The sequence below is a fragment of the Scyliorhinus canicula genome, chromosome 1 (assembly GCF_902713615.1).
Source record: "Scyliorhinus canicula chromosome 1, sScyCan1.1, whole genome shotgun sequence".
Taxonomy (NCBI): domain Eukaryota; kingdom Metazoa; phylum Chordata; class Chondrichthyes; order Carcharhiniformes; family Scyliorhinidae; genus Scyliorhinus; species Scyliorhinus canicula.
Genome location: NC_052146.1, coordinates 193731865 through 193756063, shown reverse-complemented (window position 1 = coordinate 193756063; position 24199 = coordinate 193731865). Strand labels below are relative to the sequence as shown.

At 46.9% G+C, this 24199-nt stretch overlaps 1 protein-coding gene across 3 annotated transcripts in view; it reads right to left on the bottom strand.

Moving 5' to 3' along the window:
- esr1 (estrogen receptor 1) overlaps positions 1-20269 on the bottom strand; it is a 447574-nt gene extending 427305 nt beyond the window's left edge. For all 3 annotated transcript variants that reach the window (XM_038805682.1, XM_038805662.1, XM_038805671.1), the window contains exons 1-2: positions 19797-20269; positions 1836-2035 (exon numbers count right to left, since the gene is read on the bottom strand). In XM_038805682.1, the coding sequence (XP_038661610.1) occupies positions 1836-2035; positions 19797-20248 (652 nt within the window). In that variant the 5' untranslated portion in view covers positions 20249-20269. The remainder of the gene's footprint in view (positions 1-1835; positions 2036-19796) is intronic.
- Positions 20270-24199: the final 3930 nt, after the last annotated feature.

Sequence of the window (24199 nt, the reverse complement as noted above, 5' to 3'; positions counted from 1 at the left end):
TAGGGGGAGGATCTGCTAATAGTCAACTTTGCTGACAACACCATTCACCTTGCCCCCTCTTGCCATCACTCACCTGTGGCCTAGTATCCAGAAATGATGCAAGATCGCTTGGGTGGCACAGTGGTTAGCACAGCTGCCTACGGTGCTGAGGACCCGGGTTCGAATCCCGGACTTGGGTCACTGTCCGTGTGGAGTTTACACATTCTCCCTGTGCTTGTGTGGGTTTCACCCCCACAACCCAGTGATGTGCAAGGCAGGTCGATTGGCCATGCTAAATTGCCCCTTAATTTGAAAAAAAATAATTGGGTACTCTAAAAACATTTTTTTAATGGTGCAAGACCTCAGGTGGGTGTTTTACTGGCTGTTGTACTGATGACGACACTGCTGGTATGTCACTTACTAGACCATAGAATTTACAGTGCAGACGGAGGCCATTCGGACCATTGGGTCTGCACCGGCCCTTGGAAAGAGCACCCTACTTAAGCCCACACCTCCACCGTAACCCAGTAACCCCACTTATCCTTTTTTGGACACTAAAGGCAATTTAACATGGCCAATCCACCTAACCTGCACATCTTTGGACTGTGGGAGAAAACCGGAGCACCTGGAGGAAACCCACGCACACACGGGGAGAACCTGCAGGCTCTGCACAGACAGTGACCCAAGCCGGGAATTAAACCTGGGTCCCTGGTGCTGTGAAGCAACAGTGCCAACCACTGTGTTACCGTGTTGCCCATACTGCTGGGTGCCTGCTGCTGGCCTGTCAAGTGCCCGAGTGGAGCAAGATGCAGCCATCCTCTCCAGAAAGCAATGACATGGGGTACATACCAGATTGCCAACTGGAGGTTGAAACTCCTGTCGCTTTCACAAGATTCCTCCCATAGAATTGCAATTTTCCCTTCAGGTGGGTGCAAGTGTTTCCAAGAATAAAGCTCACCTTTTCAGGGAACCAGAAATAGGCAACAAATAATCACATTCCCAGCACTCTCAATCTAAGATTGCTTTTTTTTTTAAAGGTTGAGGTTGGAGTCAGAGAAACGCAGTAATCTCAGAGGGCTGAAGGAGGTTATAGAGTGGAGGGATGGCTGAGGCCATGGAAGAGTATAGAATCAAACATTTGGTGAGGACGGGATAATGGACCAAAAGCACAAGATATATGGACATGGATTTACAGTGGACCTAACATTCCACCACAATTTCCGCACTTTGCGAATGCAGTGTGACTTGACTCTGAGCAGCAGAAGTTATGAACACAGTATAAATGCTGGCTGCTGATTAGATCTGAGCATCGACAAATCCTTCTCCACAATCACTTCCCCTAACATTTTGCTGCAATGACAACTCAGCATCTATTCTATCCCAGCCACTCCACCCATACTGTTTGGGATTCAACAAGAAAGCTATTCAGCAACTCAGAAATCATCCTGTTCTCTTTTTTTTCTTCAAAAGACGAATTCCGCGAGGCTCGTACTGAAACCGAGCCAGAAAGCCAAGGTCTCCCTGTAATTAGTTAATTAGCATCAACTGTAACCAACTAAAAAACATGGGGCATCGACAGGCCAGGCTGAGTTGTCACTAATGTCATCCTGTAACATTAGCTGAAAACACTATGGAATGATCTCAGTTAGAGTTGCTACTGGCTGATCAGTGTCTATGATTATGGTTGTCGTCTCGGCAATTTGGAAATAATGCAACACATCCCGGCTTATCGCACACAAAACAAACTTCTAAAATCGCACAGGTAGGATTACACCAACTGCTCGTCATTTAAGAGTGCTGCTCAATCCACCGTTACCATGCCAAGTAGTACCGATAGATAATACCCAACCTGTTACCTTGAATGCTTCTCTTGAAAAAGGCTTTGCAGCCTTCGCACGACCAGACTCCATAGTGATAGCCTGAGGCGTAATCACTGCACACCGCGCAGTACCGTGTCTCCTTGCTCGATTCTAACGTGCCTGCGGACGGGCTGCTTTGCTCACTCGTGCTGGAGAGATGATCATTAACTCTTTGGCGTCGACTGTCGCTGTTAATTCTGTGAATGACAACAGAGGAGAGGCACAGGATGAGACGCAGCATTTATGGAGGGGGTGGATACAGCGAGGTTTCAGCAAAGTGTTTCCCAACTAGTGAACAACACACTTTCTGGAATATGAATCGATCGCTTTCTGTAAACCAATTGCATCAGTTGGCGAGTTTGAAACCTCTTTTCAATTTCTGGCTGATTTTGGGCAGGTTGGCATTGTAGCCACAAAGCGTTGTGAAATGAAACTGGCCATAATCAACAAAAAGATTAAAAACTAATACATGAAGCTAAGAAGCTGAAGAAACTAATACACTAATGCATGAAGTTATCATCAATTATCACAACCATCGGAGGCCATTTGGCCCAGTGCACCTGTTCTGGTTCTTTGAAAGAGTTAACCAGTTGCTCCCACGTCTCTACCCTCTACCTATAGCCCTGCAAATGTTTCATGTTCAAGCATATGTCCAATTCCCTTTTGGAAGTTACTATTGAATCGGGTTCCAGCATCCTTTCAGGCAATATATTCCAGATCATAGCAAAACATCTGCACAGACCCTCTGAAAGAGCACCCTATCTAGACTCATCTCCCCACCGTATCACCGTCACCCAGAAACCCCACCTAACATTTTGGACACCAAGGGGCAATTTAGCATGGCCAATCCACCTAACCTGTACATCTTTGGACTGTGGGAGGAAACTGGAGCACCCGGAGGAAACCCACGCAGACACTGGGAGAACGTACAAACTCCACACAGACAGTCACCCAAGGCTGGATTTTCACCTGGGTCTCTAGCACTCTGAGGCAGCAGTACTAACTACTATGCCACCATGCCTCCCATCTGCCATGGTGAGATTCGAACTCAGGTCCCCAAAGCAGTACCCTGGGTCTCTGGATAGCTAGAGCAGTTAACATATATATATGTATACATTCAACCTATACATATCCCAAATAAGAATAGACTGTGAATGAAGGGAATTGGATATCAGTGATAAACACACAGCACTTAAAGGATTAAGACAAAGGCGAATACCATTAGAAGAATTGCTTCCACTGCTTTCCTTCAAATCATGACAATTTGGAAGTGATGGCTCCAAAATAGCTAAAACCTTAACGAACAAGAGAGCAGCCATTTTTGTTTCCACTATTCAATTGGATCATGGCTGATTTGCATTTCAACTCCATTTCCCCACATTTATAAGAACTAGGAGCAGGAGTAGGCCATCTGGCCCCTCGAGCCTGCTCCGCCATTCAATTATACCATGGCTGATCTTTTGTGGACTCAGCTCCACTTTCCGGCCCGGACACCATAACCCTTAATCCCTTTATTCTTCAAAAAACTATCTATCTTTACCTTAAAAACATGTAATGAAGGAGCCTCAACTGCTTCACAAGGGCAAGGAATTCCATAGATTCACAACCCTTTGGGTGAAGAAGTTCCTCCTAAACTCAGTCCTAAATCTACTTCCCCTTATTTTGAGGCTATGTCCCCTAGTTCTGCTGTCACCCGCCAGTGGAAACAACCTGCCCGCATCTATCCTATCTATTCCCTTCATAATTTTAAATGTTTCTATAAGATCCACCCTCATCCTTCTAAATTCCAATGAGTACAGTCCCAGTCTACTCAACCTCTCCTCATAATCCAACCCCTTCAGCTCTGGGATTAACCTAGTGAATCTCCTCTGCACACCCTCCAGCGCCAGTACGTCCTTTCTCAAGTAAGGAGACCAAAACTGAACACAATACTCCAGGTGTGGCCTCACTAACACCGTATACAACTGCAACATAACCTCCCTAGTCTTAAACTCCATCCCTCTAGCAATGAAGGACAAAATTCCATTTGCCTTCTTAATCACCTGTTGCACTTGTAAACCAACCTTCTGTGACTCATGCACTAGCACACCCAAGTCTCTCTGAACAGCGGTATGCTTTAATATTTTATCGTTTAAATAATAATCCCGTTTTCTGCTATTCCTACCAAAATGGATAACCTCACATTTGTCAACATTGTATTCCATCTGCCAGACCCTAGCCCATTCACTTAACCTATCCAAATCCCTCTGCAGACTTCCAGTATCCTCTGCACTTTTCGCTTTACCACTCATCTTAGTGTCATCTGCAAACTTGGACACATTGCCCTTGGTCCCCAACTCCAAATCATCTATGTAAATTGTGAACAATTGTGGGCCCAACACGGATCCCTGAGGGACACCACTAGCTACTGATTGCCAACCAGAGAAACACCCATTAATCCCAACTCTTTGCTTTCTATTAATTAACCAATCCTCTATCCATGCTACTACTTTACCCTTAATGCCATGCATCTTTATCTTATGCAGCAACCTTTTGTGTGGCACCTTGTCAAATGCTTCACATTCCTTGATACACTTACTGTGGTGAATCATAATAGCATAATTCACATTGTTATCACACATGTTGTACCATGTCTCTGTAAGCTCGGCACACGAGCAGTTGCACGGCTCTGCCCCTAGGAGGAGGTGTACTGGGAATGTACGGAAGATTGTACTGGGATCCACCCTTGGCTCCGCCCATGATTCCTCCCCCCCATTGGTTGTATAAAGCTTGGCAGTCGGAGCCTGCCTGCCAGTTCATCTCGAGTTCATCTCGTCACAGGCAGGCTCTGTTGTAAGACGATTAAAACCACTGTTCACTTCTAACCACGTGTCGCGTGAATTGATGGTCTCATCAATTTAATCGTCTTAAGAAACAGTAAGGAACGACTATGGAATCAGCCCTTAAGCCTGATCAACTGGAACTCGACCCACAGGATGCAGAGGTGAAATAAATTTTTTCACATTGGCTCCGATGTTTTAAGGCCTACCTGGCTGAAGCAAGCACCAATGAAACGACGGAGGAGCAGAAACTCCTGGTGAGCCATCGTATATCTACTCAGTTAAATTGTACCGGCTCATATATATGGAGGCCCTGGCCCTACTCGACAAAATGTATGTGAGGCCCGTCAATGAGGTCTACGCGCGCCACGTTTTTATTACTCGCCACCCGCGCCCCACAGAATCGCTAGAAGAATTTTTAAGAGACTTAAAAGCCTTATCCCAGGACTGTAATTACCAGACAGTAAATGCTGCTGAACATAGAGAACTTGCTGTCCGCGATGTCTTTGTTGCAGGCCTTAGATCGAATTATGTGCGGCAGCGACTGCTGGAGAAAGGGGCTCAAAATTTAGAAGATACTGTTGAACTCGCTACAACTATGGAGGTCTCGTTTCGTAGCCTCACCTCATTTCCTGCGGACTCCGCGACCCCGTCTTGGGCCCCCGACCAGCGACTGCCCCAGGCCTGCGCCACACAGCCGCCTAGCCACCATGCTGCCCCAGCCTGCCACTTTTGTGGCCAGTCCCAGCACCTGTGGCAGCACTGCCCGGCCCGCAACGCGACCTGCAGCAGCTGCGGGCGAAAAGGTCACTATGCCAGAGGGGTTAGGTACGTTTTGGCGCAGCCATTTGGGCGCGCCGGTTGTGGCGCGGCCGTTTTGGCGCCAGCCGTTTTGGCGCCGGCTGTTTTGGCGCCGGACGTTTTGGCGCCAAAATAACATTTCTTTATTTGTGAATTAGCCTCAGTTGAGTTGGCTGCTGGTGCGGGTGCATTGAGTTGGGTGCTGGTGCGTTCTATCACCATCTTTTTATATATTGGCGTTATGTATTGGCATTATTGACGTTTTGGCGCCAAAATAACATTTCTTTATTTGTGAATTAGCCTCAGGTGAGTTGGCTGCTGGTGCGGGTGTGTTGAGTTGGGTGCTGGTGCGTCCTATCACCATCTTTTTATATATTTTTTAACTAAACCAATTCGCATACCCATATGATGGCTGAGGAAGTATCAACGAAACGTGGTAAAGAAAAATTTGTTCATAACGGATTCCTTTACGTCTTTGACAAAACAAGCAAAGGTGACAGCGAAGTGAAATTTTGGCGTTGTGAGCAAAAAAACCGGTGCAAAGCACATCTCCATACTAAAGCTGCAAACGTGGTGAGGCAGCTGAACAGCCATTCGCATGATGCTTCTGCTGCACAAGTAGAGGTTGCACTCGTGAAAACTAAAATAAAAAAGAGAGCACAGGAAACCCTTGAGGCACCGACTGTAGTTGTTAATGAATGTTTGACAGACATATCCCAAGCTAGTCTACCAGCCATTCCTAATATATCTGCTTTGAGGAGAATGATAAGCAGAAAGCGTAATTATGTATTGAACGCCCCCACCAATCCAAGTGATTTACAACAATTGATTGTGCCAGAATGCTACAGGATATATGTCCCTCAACCAGGAGTGGAAGAAAATTTGTTACTTTGTGATAGCGGACCAGGTCACGACCGGATATTAATCTTCGGAAGACAGAGCTGGCTACAGCACTTATTGACATCTGATATGTGGTTTGCAGATGGCACATTCAGTATTGCTCCTAGCCTCTTTTCTCAGATATATGTAATTATGGTAAAAAAAACACGGAGGAGTTACTCCTACGGTTTATGCTCTTTTGCCCAACAAGCAACGCACCACATATGCGAGAATGTTCGCATTATTGAACGAAATCGAACCCAACTTGAAACCCAGTTCAATCGTCTGTGATTATGAACAAGCTGCGCACAGTGCTATGAAAGACATATTCCCTGATGTTCAAATAAAAGGATGTTTTTTTCATTTAGCTCAAAATATGCAAAAACATCTAGCTAGTATGGGGTTCCGTAGTTTGTATAACACTGATCCAGATTTTGCGTTAAAAGCTAAAATGATTATTGCCATTGCCTTTGTACCTTTGAACAAAATCGATGAATATCTGGATGCTTTAGCGACCCAACTGCCGCAAGAACTTCAAGATTTACTCAACTGGTTTGAAGATACATATGTTGGTCGTCTGAACAGACGAGGAAATGGTAGACGAACACCTTTATTTCGCCCTGAGATTTGGAACCTTTATCAGAGAACATTAAACGGGGAAGACCGCACAAACAATAATGCGGAGGCAGCCCACCGTCGATTGAAATATGAACTTGGCATGCATCATCCCACCATATGGAAACTAATTGATGGCCTGCGTAAAGTACAGAAAGGTAGAGATGCATATTATGAAAGGTTACTAGCCGGCCATGAACCGCCACAAAAACTAAAAAAGTATAGAGATGCAGATAAAAGAATACATGAAACTGTTCTTAAATTTGAAAACATGGATGCTATCGAGTACTTGAGGAGCCTTGCTCATAATCACCAAATGAACTAAACTAAATGAACTAATTTAAGGTTTTTAAATTTACTTGCAACAATTTGCAACAATTTACTAGCCACAAAAACTAAAAGAATTTCTGTCGTCTGCATCCAAACGTCTGCGCCCAAACGGCTGCGTCCAAACGGCCGCGCCCAATTGTCCCATACCGATGCCAGAGTGTGTCTGGCAAGGAAGGCCCCAGCCCCTAACCCTCCCGCGGCACAAAGCAACCGCTCTCCGCACTCGCAGGCCCCGGAACGCTGCGGCCTATACCCCGACTCCACCCCCGTCCGCCACGTGCGATCCATGGGGGCCGCCATCTTGGCGGATCCCCACCACACGGCCGACCACTTGCGACTCATGGGGGCCGCCATCTTGGATGCCATCTTCCTCGCCGCCCGCCACGTGCAATCCACGGGGGCGGCCATCTTGGGCTCCATCCTCTCCAAACTCAGAACATTTGATTGAAGACTGCGACCTCAGCGGGCACTCATCGCGGGGCCACCCCAGCGCAGCCGACCGAGCCGCCGACTACCTGCAACTCAACGCAGTCACACTGGACCAATCGCGCCCAAAACATCTCCACAACTCTATGACGACGGTCCAAATCAACAGGTACAGTACACCGTGCCTTTTCGACTCCGGGAGCACCGAGAGCTTCGTACACCCAGATCTGGTAAGACGCTGTTCGCTCCCTGGTTTTCCTGCACGGCAAACTATCTCCCTCGCTTCGGATTCCCACTCTGTCCACATCCAAGGATGCACCGTCGCGACTCTTAATGATCCAAGGCACTAGTTACTCTAATTTTCAACTATACGTCCTGCCCGAACTCTGCGCCCCACTCTTACTGGGACTCGATTTGCAGTGCAATCTCAAGAGTCTCACCCTCAGCTTCGGCGGACCTCTACCCCCACTCACTATCTGCAGCCTAGCCACGCTTCGAATCCCCTCCCCCTCCTCTCTTTGCCAATCTCACTCCAGACTGTAAACTTGTAGCCACTCGCAACAGGCAGTACAGCCTGCAGGACAGGGTGTTCATTTGAACCGAGGTCCGGAGACTCCTACGTGAGGGGATCATAGAGGCCAGTAACAGTCCCTGGAGAGCTCAGGTGGTGGTCGTCAAGACCGGGGGAAAATTCCGCATGGTCATAGATTATAGTCAGACTATTAATCGGTTTACGCTCCTCGACGCGTACCCCCTCCCCAGGATTGCAGACATGGTGAATCAGATTGCCCAGTATCGGATTTTCTCCACGGTGGATCTGAAGTCTGCATACCACCAGCTCCCAATCCGCCCGGAGGACCGCCACTACACGGCGTTCGAGGCCGATAGCCGCCTCTTCCACATCCTCCGGGTTCCCTTTGGTGTCACAAATGTGGTCTTGGTGTTCCAACGAGCAACGGACCGAATGGTGGACCAGTACAGGCTGCGGGCCACGTTTCCGTACTTGGATAACGTCACCATCTGCGGCTATGACCAGCAGGACCACGATGCCAACCTCAATCGATTTCTCCAGACGGCCCAGAAGCTTAATCTCACGTACAACAAGGAGAAATGCGTTTTCCACACAACCAGACTAGCCATCCTCGGCTATGTCGTGGAAAACGGAGTCCTGGGCCCTGACCCCCTCTTAGAACTCCCTTTCCCTCATTGTCCCAGGGCCCTCAAACGGTGCCTGGGGTTCTTTTCATATTATGCCCAGTGGGTCCCTCAATATGCGGACAAAGCCCGCCACTCTTTAAGGCCACACTTTTGCCCCTGTCAGCTGAGGCCCATCAGGCCTTCAACTGCATCAAGTAGGACATCGCCAAAGCGGCCATGCGGGCGATGGATGAATCTGTCCCCTTCCAGGTTGAGAGCGATGCCTCATAGGTAGCTCTTGCAGCCACATTAAATCAGGCAGGGAGACCAGTCGCATTTTTCTCCCGAACCCTCTCCGCTTCAGAACTTCGACACTCCTCGGTCGAAAAGGAAGCACAAGCCATTGTGGAGGCTATTCGTCACTGGAGGCACTACCTCACAGGTAGAAGGTTCACCCTCATCACCGACCAAAGATCGGTTGCCTTCATGTTTGACAACTCGCAAAGGGGCAAAATTAAAAATGATAAAATTCTGAGGTGGAGGATCGAGCTCTCCACCTACAAATACGATATTATGTATCGACCGGGGAAGCTCAACGAGCCCCCAGATGCTCTGTCCCGTGGCACGTGCGCCAGCACGCAGAGCGACCGCTTAAAAGCCATCCACAATGACCTCTGCCACCCGGGGGTCACCCGGCTCGGCCACTACATTAAAGCCCAAAATCTGCCTTTCTCCACCGAGGAGGTAAAAGCCGTCACAAGGGCAGCACGGTGGCCTAGTGGTTAGCACAGCTTCCTCACGACGCTGAGGTCCCAGGTTCGATCCTGGCTCTGGGTCACTGTCCGTGTGGAGTTTGCACATTCTCCCCGTGTCTGCATGGGTTTCGCCTCCACAACCCAAAAATGTGCAGAGTAGGTGGACTGGCCACGCTAAATTGCCCCTTAATTGGAAAAAATAATTGGGTAATCTAAATAAAAAAATTTAAAAAGCCGTCACCAGGGATTGCCCGATCTGCGCGGAGTGCAATCCGCACTTCTACAGACCAGACAGGGACCACCTGATCAAGGCTTCTAGGCCCTTTGAACGCCTCGCTATCGATTTCAAAGGGCCACTCCCCTCGACTAACCGGAATGTGTACTTCCTAAATGTCATCGACGAGTTCTCCCGATTCCCTTTTGCTATCCCGTGCCCCGACATGACCTCCCACACAGTCATTAGGGCCCTGCATAGTATCTTCACCCTGTTTGGATTCCCCAGCTATGTACACAGCGACCGGGGTTCGTCCTTCATGAGCGACGAGCTGCGTTAGTACCTGCTCGACAAGGGCATTGCCTCGAGCAGGACTACCAGCTACAACCCCAGGGGGAACGGGCAGGTGGAGAGGGAGAACGCGACGTTCTGGAAGACCGTCCTACTGACCCTCCGGTCCAGGAATCTCCCGATCTCCCATTGGCCAGAAGTCCTCCCAGAGGCGCTCCACGCTATTAGGTCCCTCTTGTGTACCGCCACCAATCAGACCCCTCACGAGCAGCTCTTTATCTTTTCCCGGGGTACTACCATGGGGTTTCGCTCCCGGCATGGATGAAGACACCGTGCCCAGTGCTCCTCAGGAAGCACGTCAGGGCACACAAAACTGACCCGCTTGTGGAAAAAGTGCTCCTACTACACTCGAACCCCCAATACACCTTCATAGAGTTCCCTGACGGCCGTCAGGACACCGTATCCCTCCGGGACCTGGCACCTGCAGGATCAAACCCCACCACTACCACCGCCGAGGTACCCCTCGCACTACATCCCACCCAACTCGCAGCGCCCCACGCCCCTGCGCCTACCAGTTCGCTACACATGTTCCACGCGCCCGCACCTGCAAGGTCCCAGCGCCCCCACTCCCCAGTCGAACCAGACGGGTACGAAGCTCAGACAGAATCACCCCCGGAGTCTGCCATCGTACCCCAACCGACCGTGATCGTCCAGCCACCAGAAGAGACAGCAACCCCGGTGCTCCGCCGATCACAATGGACAACTCGACCACCGGACAGGCTCAATCTGTAAACCATCACCCCTGCCGGACTTGATTTTTTTAGAGGGGGTGAATGTGGTGAATCATAATAGCATAATTCACACTGTTATCACACATGTTGTACCATGCCTCTGTAAGCTCGGCACACGGGCAGTTGTGTGGCTCTGCCCCTAGGGGGAGGTGTACTGGGAATGTACGGAAGTTTGTACTGGGCTCCACCCTTGGCTCCGCCCATGACTCCTCCCCCCACTGGTTGTATAAAGCTTGGCAGTCGGAGCCTGCCTGCCAGTTCATCTAGAGTTCATCTCGTCACAGGCAGGCTCTGTTGTAAGACGCTGTTAAAACCACTGTTCACTTCTAACCATGTGTCGCGTAAATTGATGGTCTCATCACTTACCTAACAACAATCTAGTAGTAGGTCTTGTGGCACAACGGTTAAGTCCCTACCTCTGAGCTAAGAAGCTCTTGGTTCCAGTCCTACCCCAGGACTTGATGGCCAAGTAAGGTGCGGAAAAACAGATTGAGTGTGTCAACCTACAAATCCTTCCAACACGTTGGAACTCGCTGCCGGAGGAGGTGGTGGAAGCAGGGACGATAGTGACATTTAAGGGGCACCTTGACAAATACATGAATAAGATGGGAATAGAGGGATACGGACCCAGGAAGTGTAGAAGATTTTAGTTTAGACGGGCAGCATGGTCGGCACAGGCTTGGAGGGCCGAAGGGCCTGTTCCTGTGCTGTACTTTTCTTTGTTCTTTTCTTTGTTCTTTGTTAATGGCTGGTGGTAACAGTGGGCAAGACTCCACATTAGCCATACTCAATGTGGAGTGGTGCCCTCAAATCACATAAATAAAATTATAAATGTCTCCCAGATGACTATAGGCTGCTTTCCCCTTTGAGAGCTGACTGGTGGTGATTTAACCTGAGGGTCACCACACCGCAGGCGAGGGGCAAGGTTAAGAAGGCAGGGCCTTCATGGAAAACCTCAGCCGGTACAGGAATTGAACCCGTGTTGCATCACAAACCAGCCATCCAGCCAACTGAGCTTGATCAGATCAGTGTCCAATCTTCTGAACTCAGGGAAAGGCCGACGTTTATACAAATCAAATAATTTAACCCTTTGAATCCAGACATCAGCATCAGAAATGCACTGAATTGGCCAATCATGCTGTGCTTTGTAGAGCAGAGTAAAATTGCGATTGGTTGGACGGAATGTTGCGTCCCACGATGGCGATGAGCCAGCCAAATATCCATTGACTTAGGTGGGATCAGAAGATTCTACCAGTGGGTGGGACCAGAAATTTCCACCCTTTGTCTTAAATGGCTGCCAATTTACATTCTAGAGGGCTACCTCCTCTTCAAACGTCCATTTCCATGGAGATATTAACCCTTACTCCTTGTAGTTTTACGGTTACCATATGGACTGTAGTAACCCACCACCACCGTCTCAGGGTAATTAGGGGTGGGCAATAAATGCTCCCCTTGCCAACATGCCCATATTCTATTATTTTGTGCCTACAAGATGTTTGTCAACGAGTGCGGAACAATTCGTCTTGGGCAGTTTTTTTTTAAACATTGGGAATGCAGAAAAAGCTGGAACATCAAATTCCAGGCAGAAACCAAATCGACTAAATTTCAAATCCTGGCAACAAAATTGACACCCTGTGTTGGCGTACGACAAATCGCTTTCCCCCACCCCCATCTTCCTGCTTCTCAAGCACCACCAAAGCCACAGTTTGCCATAATTCAGTGAGGGTACTGTTGAAGAAAAAGAATATGGTAAAAATCCCCAAAATCAAGCCAGAAAACACAGGAGTCACACTCAGCACAGGAAAAGAGATAGAATGGGCTAAAACGGATAATGCTGGACAAACTCAGCAGGTCTGCCAGCATCTGTGGAGAGAGAAACAGAGTTAACCTTTCAGAACTGCCGAAGGATCATTTAGAGTCAAAACATCAACTCTGTTTCTCTTTTCACAGATGCTGCCAAACCTGCTGAGTTTATCCAGCACATTCTGTCTATTTTCACATTTCCAGCATCCACAGTATCTTGCTTTTAATAGAATGGGATGTCTGGTTAAATGGTAGATAAAGGGCAAAGAAAGACATTTGACAAAACGGAAAGGTCAAGACAGCACAAGAGGAGCTAAGTGAAGATAAACAAGTGGAATGAGGAGCATGAAAAGAAAGGGGAAGAAACAGAATAAGCTCCAGTGGCCTAAGAGTAGAAGTGGGTTGATATCCAGGGTATGGACCACCGCAGGGATTCCAGTGCAGACCCTAAGCACCGACCTGATTTCTCCTTCATCCCTGAAAACACCGGCGCACATCTTCTCACTGCATCAGAACCCAATGCCAGAGAGAAAGTGAACTAACAATTAAGGTTCAATGTTGTTAATCTCCTCCTCCAGTTTAAAAAAAAATGTCCATCATTATTCAAAACTGGATGTGACAGGACCACAGAGCTTTGATCTGCTGTTATTTTTGGGGTCATGTAGCTCTGTCTAGCATGCTTGTAATTCTGTGTCGTGGTTTTGCCAGATTGGCACCTCATTTTGAGGTCTGTCTGGTGCTGGTCCTGGCCTGTTCTATGCTCCTCCGTGTTCCAGGATTCCCTGGATTGATGGTAATGATAGAGTGAGGAACACGATGGGCCATGAGGTTATCCACTCACTTAACCAAGGTCTAAATCCTTTTGTAGTCACCTTGCATCCCTCTCACAGTTTACTTTCCCATCTAACTTCATAACATCAGCAAATCTAGGTATAATTCACTCTTCATCTATGACAATGATATGGATTGCAGATAGTTCTGGTCCAAGCACTGATCCTTGTTGCACTCCACTAGTTACAACACACCAAGCTGAAAATAACCTTAATATTCTTCTACTTTGTTTTCCATCCATTCTTATGCTTGAGTTCTCTGACCAAAGGCAGATCCGACCCACAGCACCACAACTTCCACCACGGGTAGGACAAGAAGTCAGATCCTGAATCCACCTCAGCCAGAATGGGGATTGGACCCGGTACTACAGGCACCAATCTGATCCACATTGACTGTCCAGCCAAGTGAGCCAACCGACCCCTTCAAGGAGTCTGAGTTGCTGTGGCAACATACACTTTAATGTGAATATTGTAGCTTGGAGCTATTTCTGTTCATTTACCAATCCATAATCCGTGCGAATATATTATGCCAGTAACATGCCTCCTAATCGCTTGTGTGGTACCTCATTGAATGCTATTGAAAATACAAATGCACCACATCCATTGGTTCCTTCTTATACATCCCATCCTCAGAAGAACTCTAATGGATTTGTCAAATACAATTTCTCTTCCATAAATTCAGGTTGACTCGGACCAACCATATTTTGATTCTCTAAATGTCCCAAATCAGATTCAAGCATGTTCCACACTACTGATGTCAGACTAGCTGACTATAGTTCCCTGTTTCTTTCCTCTCACTCCTTCAGTGAATAGCGGGGTTACATTTACTGCTTCCAATCCACGGGTACCACTCTTGATTGTTGGGAATTCTGGATGATCCTGTATTTCTGTAGCCACCTCTTTTGAAACCATAGAGTGTAAGCTATCATGTCCAAGGAATTTGTCGGCTCTTGATCCCATTAATTTCTCTGACATTTTTTCTTTACTAATGCTAATATCCTAAGTCCCCAATTTTCAGTAGGCCCTTGGTTTCCCATTACATGCAGAATGTTATTTGTGTCATTGTCTATTAATGATACAAATTATTTCTTTAATGTCTCTGCGATTTCCGTGCTCCTCATTCCAAGTTATCCTGTTTCTCTGCCTCTCAGTGATCCATATTCACTCTCACTAATCTCTCCCATTGAACTTACTTATCGAAGGCATGACAACTTGTTTTGATGTCTCTAACTAGTTTACTCTCATGTTCTAATTTGGTTTTATCAATTTCAAGGTCATCCTTTGCTGAATTTTAAAATCCTCCCTATCCTCGAGCTCAACACTCTTTTGGCAATATTATAAGACTCTTCCTTCGATACGAAAGTATCTCTTAGCTGAAACGACACTAGATTTCCTGTGGAGTTTTTATTCATTAAGGGACTGTATATTTATTGTGAATTATACATGAATTCTTTAAAATGTTTGCCATTGCTTGTGACATATTTTAGTTGGGTTTTCCAGTATACCTTAACCAACTGACTCCTCATACCTGCGTAGTTTGTTTTGTTCAGATTTAAGACCCTAATTTCTTAACTAAATTACTCTCAAACTCAATATCAAATGTTATCCTGTTATGATCTCTCTTCTTCGGAAACTCCTTTACTACAATGTTATTAATTAACAGAATACTAGATATAAAATAGCATATAACATTGCACAATACTAGATATAATATAACTTAGGAAACATTAACTCTGTTTCTGTCTTCAAAGATGCTGCCAGACATGCTGAGTTTATCCAGCATTTTCTGATTTTATTTCAGATTTCCAGCATCCGCAGTATTTTGCTTCCGTGTAAAATAACACGTTCCCTAATTGGCTCCTTGACACATTGATCTCGAAAATTATAGTATTTTGAATGCATTCCATGAATTCATCCTTACATTATTATTGCAATTGAAATACAATTTATTACTATTACCGAATAAGATACTGTACTAAATGGGACGATGAACCGGCAGGTGAGTGAGGTTAGAGTGAGTGGCATATTAAATTGTATAGGGAGGGAGCAAGAGTGCAATTAGAGTGGATGTGGTATAAAAGTGTATGGGGACTGAGAAGGTGAGTAGAATTAGACTGGGTGGGATATTGGGGTCATAAAGATTTACAGCACTAAAAGAGGCCCTTTGGCCCATCATGTTTGTGCTGGCTATCATGCACCCTTCTATTCTCATCCCATTTCCAGCACTTCGTCCATAGCCTTGTATGCTATGATGTTTCAAGTGCTCATCTCAATGCATCTTAAATGTTATAAGGATAGTTTCAGCTTCAGTTTTTTATTGAATTTAAATGTCACCATCTGTCGTGGTACAATTCGAATCCAGGTCCCCAAAACGATACTCTGAACCTCTTGGTTACTAAATCCAGTAACGTTACCACTGAGCTACGACCTCCCCTGTTAAAGTGTTTGAGGACTGAGAGGAGAGCGGATTTAGTCTGGATGGGATATTAAAAGGTATTGGGAATGAACAGAAAAGTGAGATTACTCTGGAGGAGGTATTAAAGTATATATGGAGTGAGCAATAGAAAGATTGGGCTGGATGGGAAGTAAAAGTGTTTGAACAGTGAGTAAGTATAGGATTAGACTGAGTGGGATAGTAAAGGATTTGGGTCTGAATAAAATGAGATTCGACTGGGTGGAATGTTAAAGGGTCTGGGACTGAGTAAACCTGGGATTAGACTGAGTGCCTCATGTGGACAAAAGAAAAATGTTGTTGGGCCAAATGGCTAGTCAGTGTGCTATAACATTCTACAATTCCAAATTTTCAGACAGAATGTTTCCCTCAAATTCCTTGGCGTAACGTATATTGGAAAATTGTGTTTTTTGATCCAGTGATCTCCAAACATCTCCTGGGCCCCATTCGAAGAACATTTTTTTTTCCAATTAAGGGGCAATTTAGTGTGGCCACTCCAGCTACCCTGAACATCTTTGGGTTGTGTGGGTGAAACCCACACAAACACGGGGAGAATGTGCAAACTCTATACGTACAGTGACCCAGAGCCGGGATTGAACCTGGGACCTCAGCGCCGTGAGGCAGCAGTGCTAACCACTGCACTACCGTGCTGCCCCCTCAGAACATTTATTGACTTTTCTTTCCATGTCAATTCTAACATCTTATTGAAGTTAAACATTGGATGCTGGCAGCCTTACTTATTTTTATTGAGGTTTCCTGGGATAGGATTTAATTTTCTTATTGCCCTCAAGCAATTTGCTCTCCTTGCTCGAGATTGTCAACGGCTTGCTGGTCTGAGCCTGTTTCTGTATACAGGCTCCCAGTCCCAGTGGGTCGGGCGCTAAACCAGGAGGTCGCCATTGAGAAACGCATCCAGTAGTTGTGAGGATGTCATGTCTCCCTGGTACCTTGGTCAAGAACCCATTTTTCATGCACGATGTGAGCGAGAGAGAGCTGCCACGCTAATGACCCAGCCAGGGCATCACCACCAAGTCTGATCCAGTTCCCATCTCATCTTCACCCATAATTGCCCCCAACTGGGGTGTCTTAATAGTGATCGGGAGATGGTGATCTGGCTGATTTTCCTCCTTTCCTTGGGGATGCAGTCTGTGACCACCCACAGGGCTTCGCTAAGCAATTGAGTCAACAGGGAGGGGGTCAAGGCGGGTCTGAGCAAGCTCATGGTATTGGCCTCTGATCACTACAGCTCGGCTGGCTGAGGTGCTGCATACAGCCCTGTGTCTGGCATTTCCAAACTGGAGATTTGGGCCCCCGGGGAAGCAGAGATCTCTCCACAGGAATGGTTAGAACAAAATACGATGGGGGTGGTCTACTTGGGGGCGTACTCAGCACACTGTTGGAGGGCTGGTGAGGAGGGCAGCAATGGAGGAGGGAGCTCCTTAATAAGAAGCTCAAACTCCACATGATGGTAGTCATGGTGGAGAGTGTGGTAAAAGGAGAATAAACATAAATCTGCCTTACAGCATCAGAGACCCGGGTTCGATTCTGGCCTTGGGTGACTGTGTGTGTGTGAAGTTTGCACATTTTCCCTGTGTTAGTGTGGGTTTCCTCCAGGTGCTCCGGTTTCCTCCCACAGTCCAAAGATGTACAAGTTAGGTGGATTGGCCATGCTAAATTGTCCCTTAGTGTCCAAAGATGTGCAGGTTAGGTGGGGTTACGGAGATAGGGTGGGGGAGTGGGCCTAGGTAGGTGCTCTTTCGGACGGTCGGTGCAAACACGATGGGCTGAATGGCCTCCTTCTGCACTGTAGGGTTACTATGGATACTTTGGCAATACAGCAGCATTTCCACAGATCACACTTGCGGGACCCATTGGGCCCCACCAAAATATACTTAGAATGTTCACGGGCAATCTATTGTTCAAACGTATCCATTGTCTTTCCACATTGCTTCTGCTATTGCTCCACGCTCCTTGGCTGCGGTTTCTGTCGCATTTCCCAAGGAAATTGCTCCCTCCCTCCCCAGGTCCAGCAGGATTTCCACTCTATAGCCCGAAATGTGGACAACGATTCGCAAGAGAATGAAACTGAATACAACCATTACCGCTCTCGCAATGAGCAGGCAATCGCACTGCGCCAAACCCAAACAGCCGAAACACAAATGAGTCATCGAAACTCACAATACAGGAGGCCATTCGGACCATTGTTTGTGTGCGGGCTCTTTCAAAATAATTATCCAATAAGGTCACCGCAACTGTCCCCCTACACACCCTAATATTTACTCTTCCCCCATTTCCCTGCAATGTTTTCCCTATTGGATCTGCTACCAGCACCCTTTCTAGCTGGGCATTTCAGGTCATAACTGCGCAGCAAATATTTCTCATCTCCGTTCTGGTTCTATTGCCAGTTATATTCAGGCTGCGTCCCTCCGATCCCAACCCCCTCCCCACAGTGGAAAAAGTTTCTCCCTGTCCACTTTATCAAAAGTCTTCAGGCCACAGACTTATTTTTTGAGGGGAGAAAAAAATACACATTTGACCTTGTGTTGTTCACAGTATCCAAACTATTGATTGCACAATCAAAATGAAACACAACTGTGGCCCGAGCAAGCGTAAAAGGAAGCTTGCCTCAACATGTTGGGAGAAATCGAAGAATAGAAAAACCTGGGTCTAATATAGTTGGGCTACAAATCACCTCTTGCTGTCATTTATGTGGAGGGCAGTGTTGTGAATCCTTTCCTACTTCTACCAGAGCAGCGTACATTTCTTTAATGTGGATCCCTGTTATTCTTTAAAGCCTTGAGTGTTGATAAGAAAATTTGGTTCAGGAGATACCAAATTGTGAATGATATTATTACTTAATGCCACAGACTGATTTTGCCTCCATTTTATACCTACACGCGAGAGAATGTCAGAGAACTGAAAGGGATTTGCCTCCCAGGATTGATCATTCACTAAAAATCTCCCACGGAATGTTTCCGTTGTGGAACTCCTCACATTTGGAGCTTTGAGGAACTTTATTTGGGTTCTGAGGTTTCTCGCCTGGATTTGGTTTTAACCCGGGTCAATTCAAAATTGCCAACAGCATCAAATTTCAATGTGGTGGAGGAAGACTGGACTACACAATTACACCTACTATGTTCTCACTAGCAAGGGTAATGCAAGTAATCTAAGAACTGTGAAAAATACCCCTAAAGTTTACTCTTCCCCTTCCTCCAAGGGCTAAAGGTATTACGTCTATTTTGTCAAGGAAGCTGATAAGCCCCAAGCTGATTGAATGTTCTGCCTCCTCCAGGAGAGCCAGTCTTGTTAACAACGCCTCGAAACTCCAATCGAAAGTTAAACTATTCAGGGGCTCAAATTCTGCTGACACATTTTCGACTGCGATGCAAAGTCTGTGCAATTAAGGTCAGACCCAAATTCCAGCAACCGTCGCGACGTTGCAAACAACTTCAGAGTAAAATCCGGGGCACACCCAAAGCTGAAGCAGCCCGCTAGCCAGATTCACTCAGTGGGGGAGGAAAAACGCGCAGCCCAATCTAAACGTGGCAAGCATTGGGTGAAGTAAGATGCACCTCATAAAATCTCATCTGACTTAACATACGTTTGCACAGGAAATGAAAAAGAGTGTGATGTCCAAATGTGGTTATTTCAGACTCACTCCCGGATACACGGCAGACTTCAGGGTAATGGTGCAATATTCAAGGGAGTCAGCTGAAAGTTCTGCCATTGCACCCCCCTCCCCTCCACCACCACTACCATTACCCCACATCCATACTGTAGGCTATTCAGGAGAAGAGAGAAAGTAATCTCCTTACCTGTAAAAAGTGGAAGGGGGGGCCTCTCGCAGTCCAAAACTGCTGCAGCTGCTCTGCTCATTATCCATGTAGTAGGGGACCTGTTGTCCATGGGCAACGAAGGAAGAGAGCTGGGGCGCGGTCTGTAAAAAGACCAGTGGGCTCGGCGACATGCTGTTGAGGGAGTGAAGACCACCAATGTTGCCGGAGCCATGTGAGTCAGAGGAGGCTGCGTAGCCAAGACTGGCTGTGTTGTACAAGGTAGCTGCAGCGGCAAACTCGTAGCCCCCTTCTGGGTAGTTCATTGCTCCTGCTCGATTTTTTTCCACATAGATTTCATTCAGAGGTCCGTCGCCACTTATAGGTAACTGTAGAGTTTGCCTGCCAAAAGTGTCCAAATCGCTAGCCTGAATCTTCTGCAGCAAAGCAATTGCAGGTGATTTGTGATGGAGTGGAATTGCCATGACCAGCATCCAGAGAGGGGTGGGTGGGGGTGTGTGGGAAGGAGTGGGGGGGGGGGGGGGGGGGGGGGGGAGGGGGTGGGGGGGGGGAGGATGAGAGACGAACCAAAGCCAACGCAGCTCTCAGTGTCACAGTCTGACACTGTCGCCTGGAGGATTGCACTTCATATCAATTGACCAACCTAGGGAGAAAGAAAACCACACAGTCAGGGGAGGATGTGTCCTACAGCGCTCACTACTGATGACAGCGCTTCACAGGCACTCCGACTGCTCTGCTCCCCTCTGCGCGAGGAGGAGGAGGATACCAGTGAGAGAGTGCAGAGAGGAACAGAATCAAACTTCAGACCAAGTCTCTCACATCTGAACCAATAAGCATTACAAAGGTGTTGGCACCGAGCCAGAAAAAGGCAGTTTTACATTGGCACTAGTATTAGGTTTCACCGCAGGCAGACACACTGTTAAAGTGACACTGAATCAATGTTTCACCAAATATTGAAGACTCTTTTGTGTGCGTGCCTTACCGTGCTTCTGTGCAGTTAGGAGAGAGAAAAATTCCTGTGGTTTCCTCCTTTGCAACCCCCCCCCCCCCCCCCCCCCTCCCCTCCCCACCCACACCCCACAACCTCCTCTCACCTGCAAAGCTGTTCACAGTACAGTACGAAACCAGGAGAAATATCACGGTCCAAATAACTAATCCCGCTCAAATGCCCGCTCGCTCGCACACCCATCCTAATCTCCCTTACATTTCTCTGCCCCGAATGCCTCCCTCGACAGGCAACCCACACGTTCGGAGCACCTCTGAGCTTCGAGTTCAAATCCGACCGAGGGCTTTGACTGGTTAGAAGACGAATCTGAACTCCTCTCAGTGTAAAAGTAGGATCAATCTCGGACGACGTGTTAATGAAGTGTCGAACAGTTTTCAAAGCTTGTCCCTGAGTCCTTCCCCTTTTCTGAGACCTGTACACCTGAGTCCTTCTCTGCTCCAGTGCACTGTTGCCGTGAATTGTTTTCTTTCATGTGTAACGTCTGGTTAGTACTTAAAGTGGCTGGACTTTCAAAGGATGATTTATTAGTAATAATAAAAGTGTCGATAAATCAACAGCAAAAAAAATTGTTGCAAAGAGGTGTGCCTACATTTAAAATCCCCCTTCCAGCCACATTGACAAGCAGCCTAGTGCCACAACATTGCCGAGAGGGGCAAAGAAAGGCCCACCTTGACTTAGCTCCATTGAAGAGGAATCATTTTTAAGAGCCTGTGCTGTTAGACATTAAAACACTTGTGTTCAAACAGGGCAATTTTACCATCCGTTGTGTTGACTAGATTCATTACATGGGCCATCATTATAAGTGGAGGCTGTAGTATAAAGGGTCAGGTACATGAAGGGTTAATGTGGGACCGAGTATAGCACTCACCCTTTGTGATGTAAGAGAACACATACCCCGCACCTAGGGGTCAGTGCAGTGTTAACAGAGCAGTGTATAGAAGCAAGCATGGAGACGTCTTCTAGATAGGACTGCTACTGTTCCTACGTGTATAGTTTCTAGGAACTAATAAATACTTACCGTTGAACTACCTAAGACAACAAAACTAAGACCTAATGGAACTATGCCCAACACCTTACAACATGGTGGCAGCAAATGGAACAACTCAAAACCTCACTGCAGAAGAACATTTAAAGAAAACATTTATTCAAATGTTTTCCATTTTATGCACAACACCAAAACAACACGTCCCACCTAAACAACACCCGAACCCCCCCCCCCCCCCCCCCCCCCCCCCCAACTGGGTCCGCAGAGCATTACTCTGGATTACTAGTCCAGCGACAATACCATTGCGCCACTGCCTCCCCTAAAATCATCGACATTGTGCTAAAGAAGGAGACCTAGAACCCCACAAGCTTAGACGGTGACCAGAACATGTGCACATGGTTGTCCTGACCCCCTCCACAGCGCTCGCACTTGTCCTCCACTGAAGGCAAAAGCTCGATTCCTCATTGCAGCAGAAGACTCCATTCAATCCTATGGAAATCCAGCTTCAATATCCAGAGTGCGCAGAGTCAGTAGACCTAGCAGAAGTAAGCCAAAAATGTTAAATTCCTGGACGGTCTTGCAGTAACCATAAATGGCCATTCAAATCACAGACCGAAACCTGATTCCTGAGTCAGCCTCTCAGCAAGTGGCAGCCAAGCTCTCTCCAGACAAATAAAAAAGAAAGATTAAAAGTTAATCGCAACAAGGGCAGCACGGTGGCGCAGTGGTTAGCACTGCTGCCTCATGACGCTGAGGACCCAGGTCCGATCCCGGCTCTGGGTCACTGTGTGAAGTTTGCACATTCTCCCTGTGTCTGCGTGGGCCTCACCCCCCACAACCCAAAAGATGTGCAGGATAAATTATTTGGAAAAAAATAATTGGGTACTGTAACTTTATTTTTATTTTTTTAAATATATTTTATTACAAACATGTATCAAAACAGGTTACAGCAAATAAACAGTCTAAATTTATTTCTGAAAAGTTAATCGCAACTGAGTCAGCAATTTAAAAAACCCAGCAAAAGCCAAAGTTTGACACTTAGACCCAAGTACTTTGCGGTATTAAGTGAGTAGAGCAGTAGAGCAACTATGCTAATGTCGCGGAGCGAAGCACATCCCCACAAGCATGATCCATTGTTGAGTGATTTCAGGCTGATCCTTTCAATGTGACTTAATAGGACTTTTCGTGAACATGTACAAGGCCAAAACATCAAAATGCATGGAAGATCTCAAGAGAATTCAGAAGATCAAGACAACACACAACGAGACCACATAGCCATGCTTCTTTGGTAAGGTCAAAGATCCTGAATTTTTGTACTGGAAAATGGGCTTCTCGGTTCATCACTGTTGGAACCAACAATTCTACGGACATGAGCTTGTAGGATTAGAATAGCGATTTTAATATACTCACAACAGAGCCAGCCTGTTAGCCATTGAACTTTCAGTGAACTGGCCGGCTGACCATGTGGCACTGATCTTTATACAGCAGCTCCAGGGGGAGGAGTCCTGGGCGGAGCCAAGGGAGAAGTCCAGTACAATTCTTAAGCATTCCCAGAGCTACTCCCCCTGGTGGTCAGGTAGTGCAACTGCACTTACAATATAGACATATGTATATACAGATTATAATCCGGTGTGAATCACATTCACCACAATCACCATCTCACAAATTTTAGGTTGGTCACGGGAGCCAGTGTTATGGTCCTATTGGAAAAACAACAGTGGCTGAGAGGCTTCTGGTTATGAACAACAGACAGGCCACTTGATGGACACAGTGAAATCCAACGTCCTGTATAGGCATGTTCTGGAACCATTAAGGTATGGTGGCAAGCAAATCTTCAAGCTGAGCGGGCAGCACGGTGGCGCAGTGGGTAGCACTGCTGCCTACGGCGCTGAGGACTCAGGTTCGATCCTGGCACCGGGTCACTGTCCATGTGGAGTTTGCACATTCTCCTCGTGTCTGCCTGGGTTTTGCCCCCACAACCCAAAGATATGCAGGTTAGGTGGATTGGCTATGCTAAATTGCCCCTTAATTGGAAAAAGATAATTAGGTACTCTGAATTTTTTTTTAAATCTTCGAGCTGAAAAACGTCATGATTAACCAGTCTTTTTCCAGCCTGAACAGAGATGTAGCCCCGGATCTCCTCAAACGGCAGAAGATGTAAAAACAACCACAGTTGTAAATTATACAGAATTGTAGGTTCCTGAGAGTTCCTAGAAGGATTCTCTCGATTAGGACTTCAGCACTGAATTGCCTTCTCTCTTTGCAAAGCCAGGTTGTCAAGTTTCATTGCAAGTGCCAGAAGCCCCCATTGTTCAGACCAGCCAAACAGTCAGATGGTACCACACCACCTGCAGTAGATGACAGTCAAGAAAGGAACCAGCAACGAAAATCAATCTCTGGCTTCAGTCAGAGAGATAAACCCTGAGACCACAG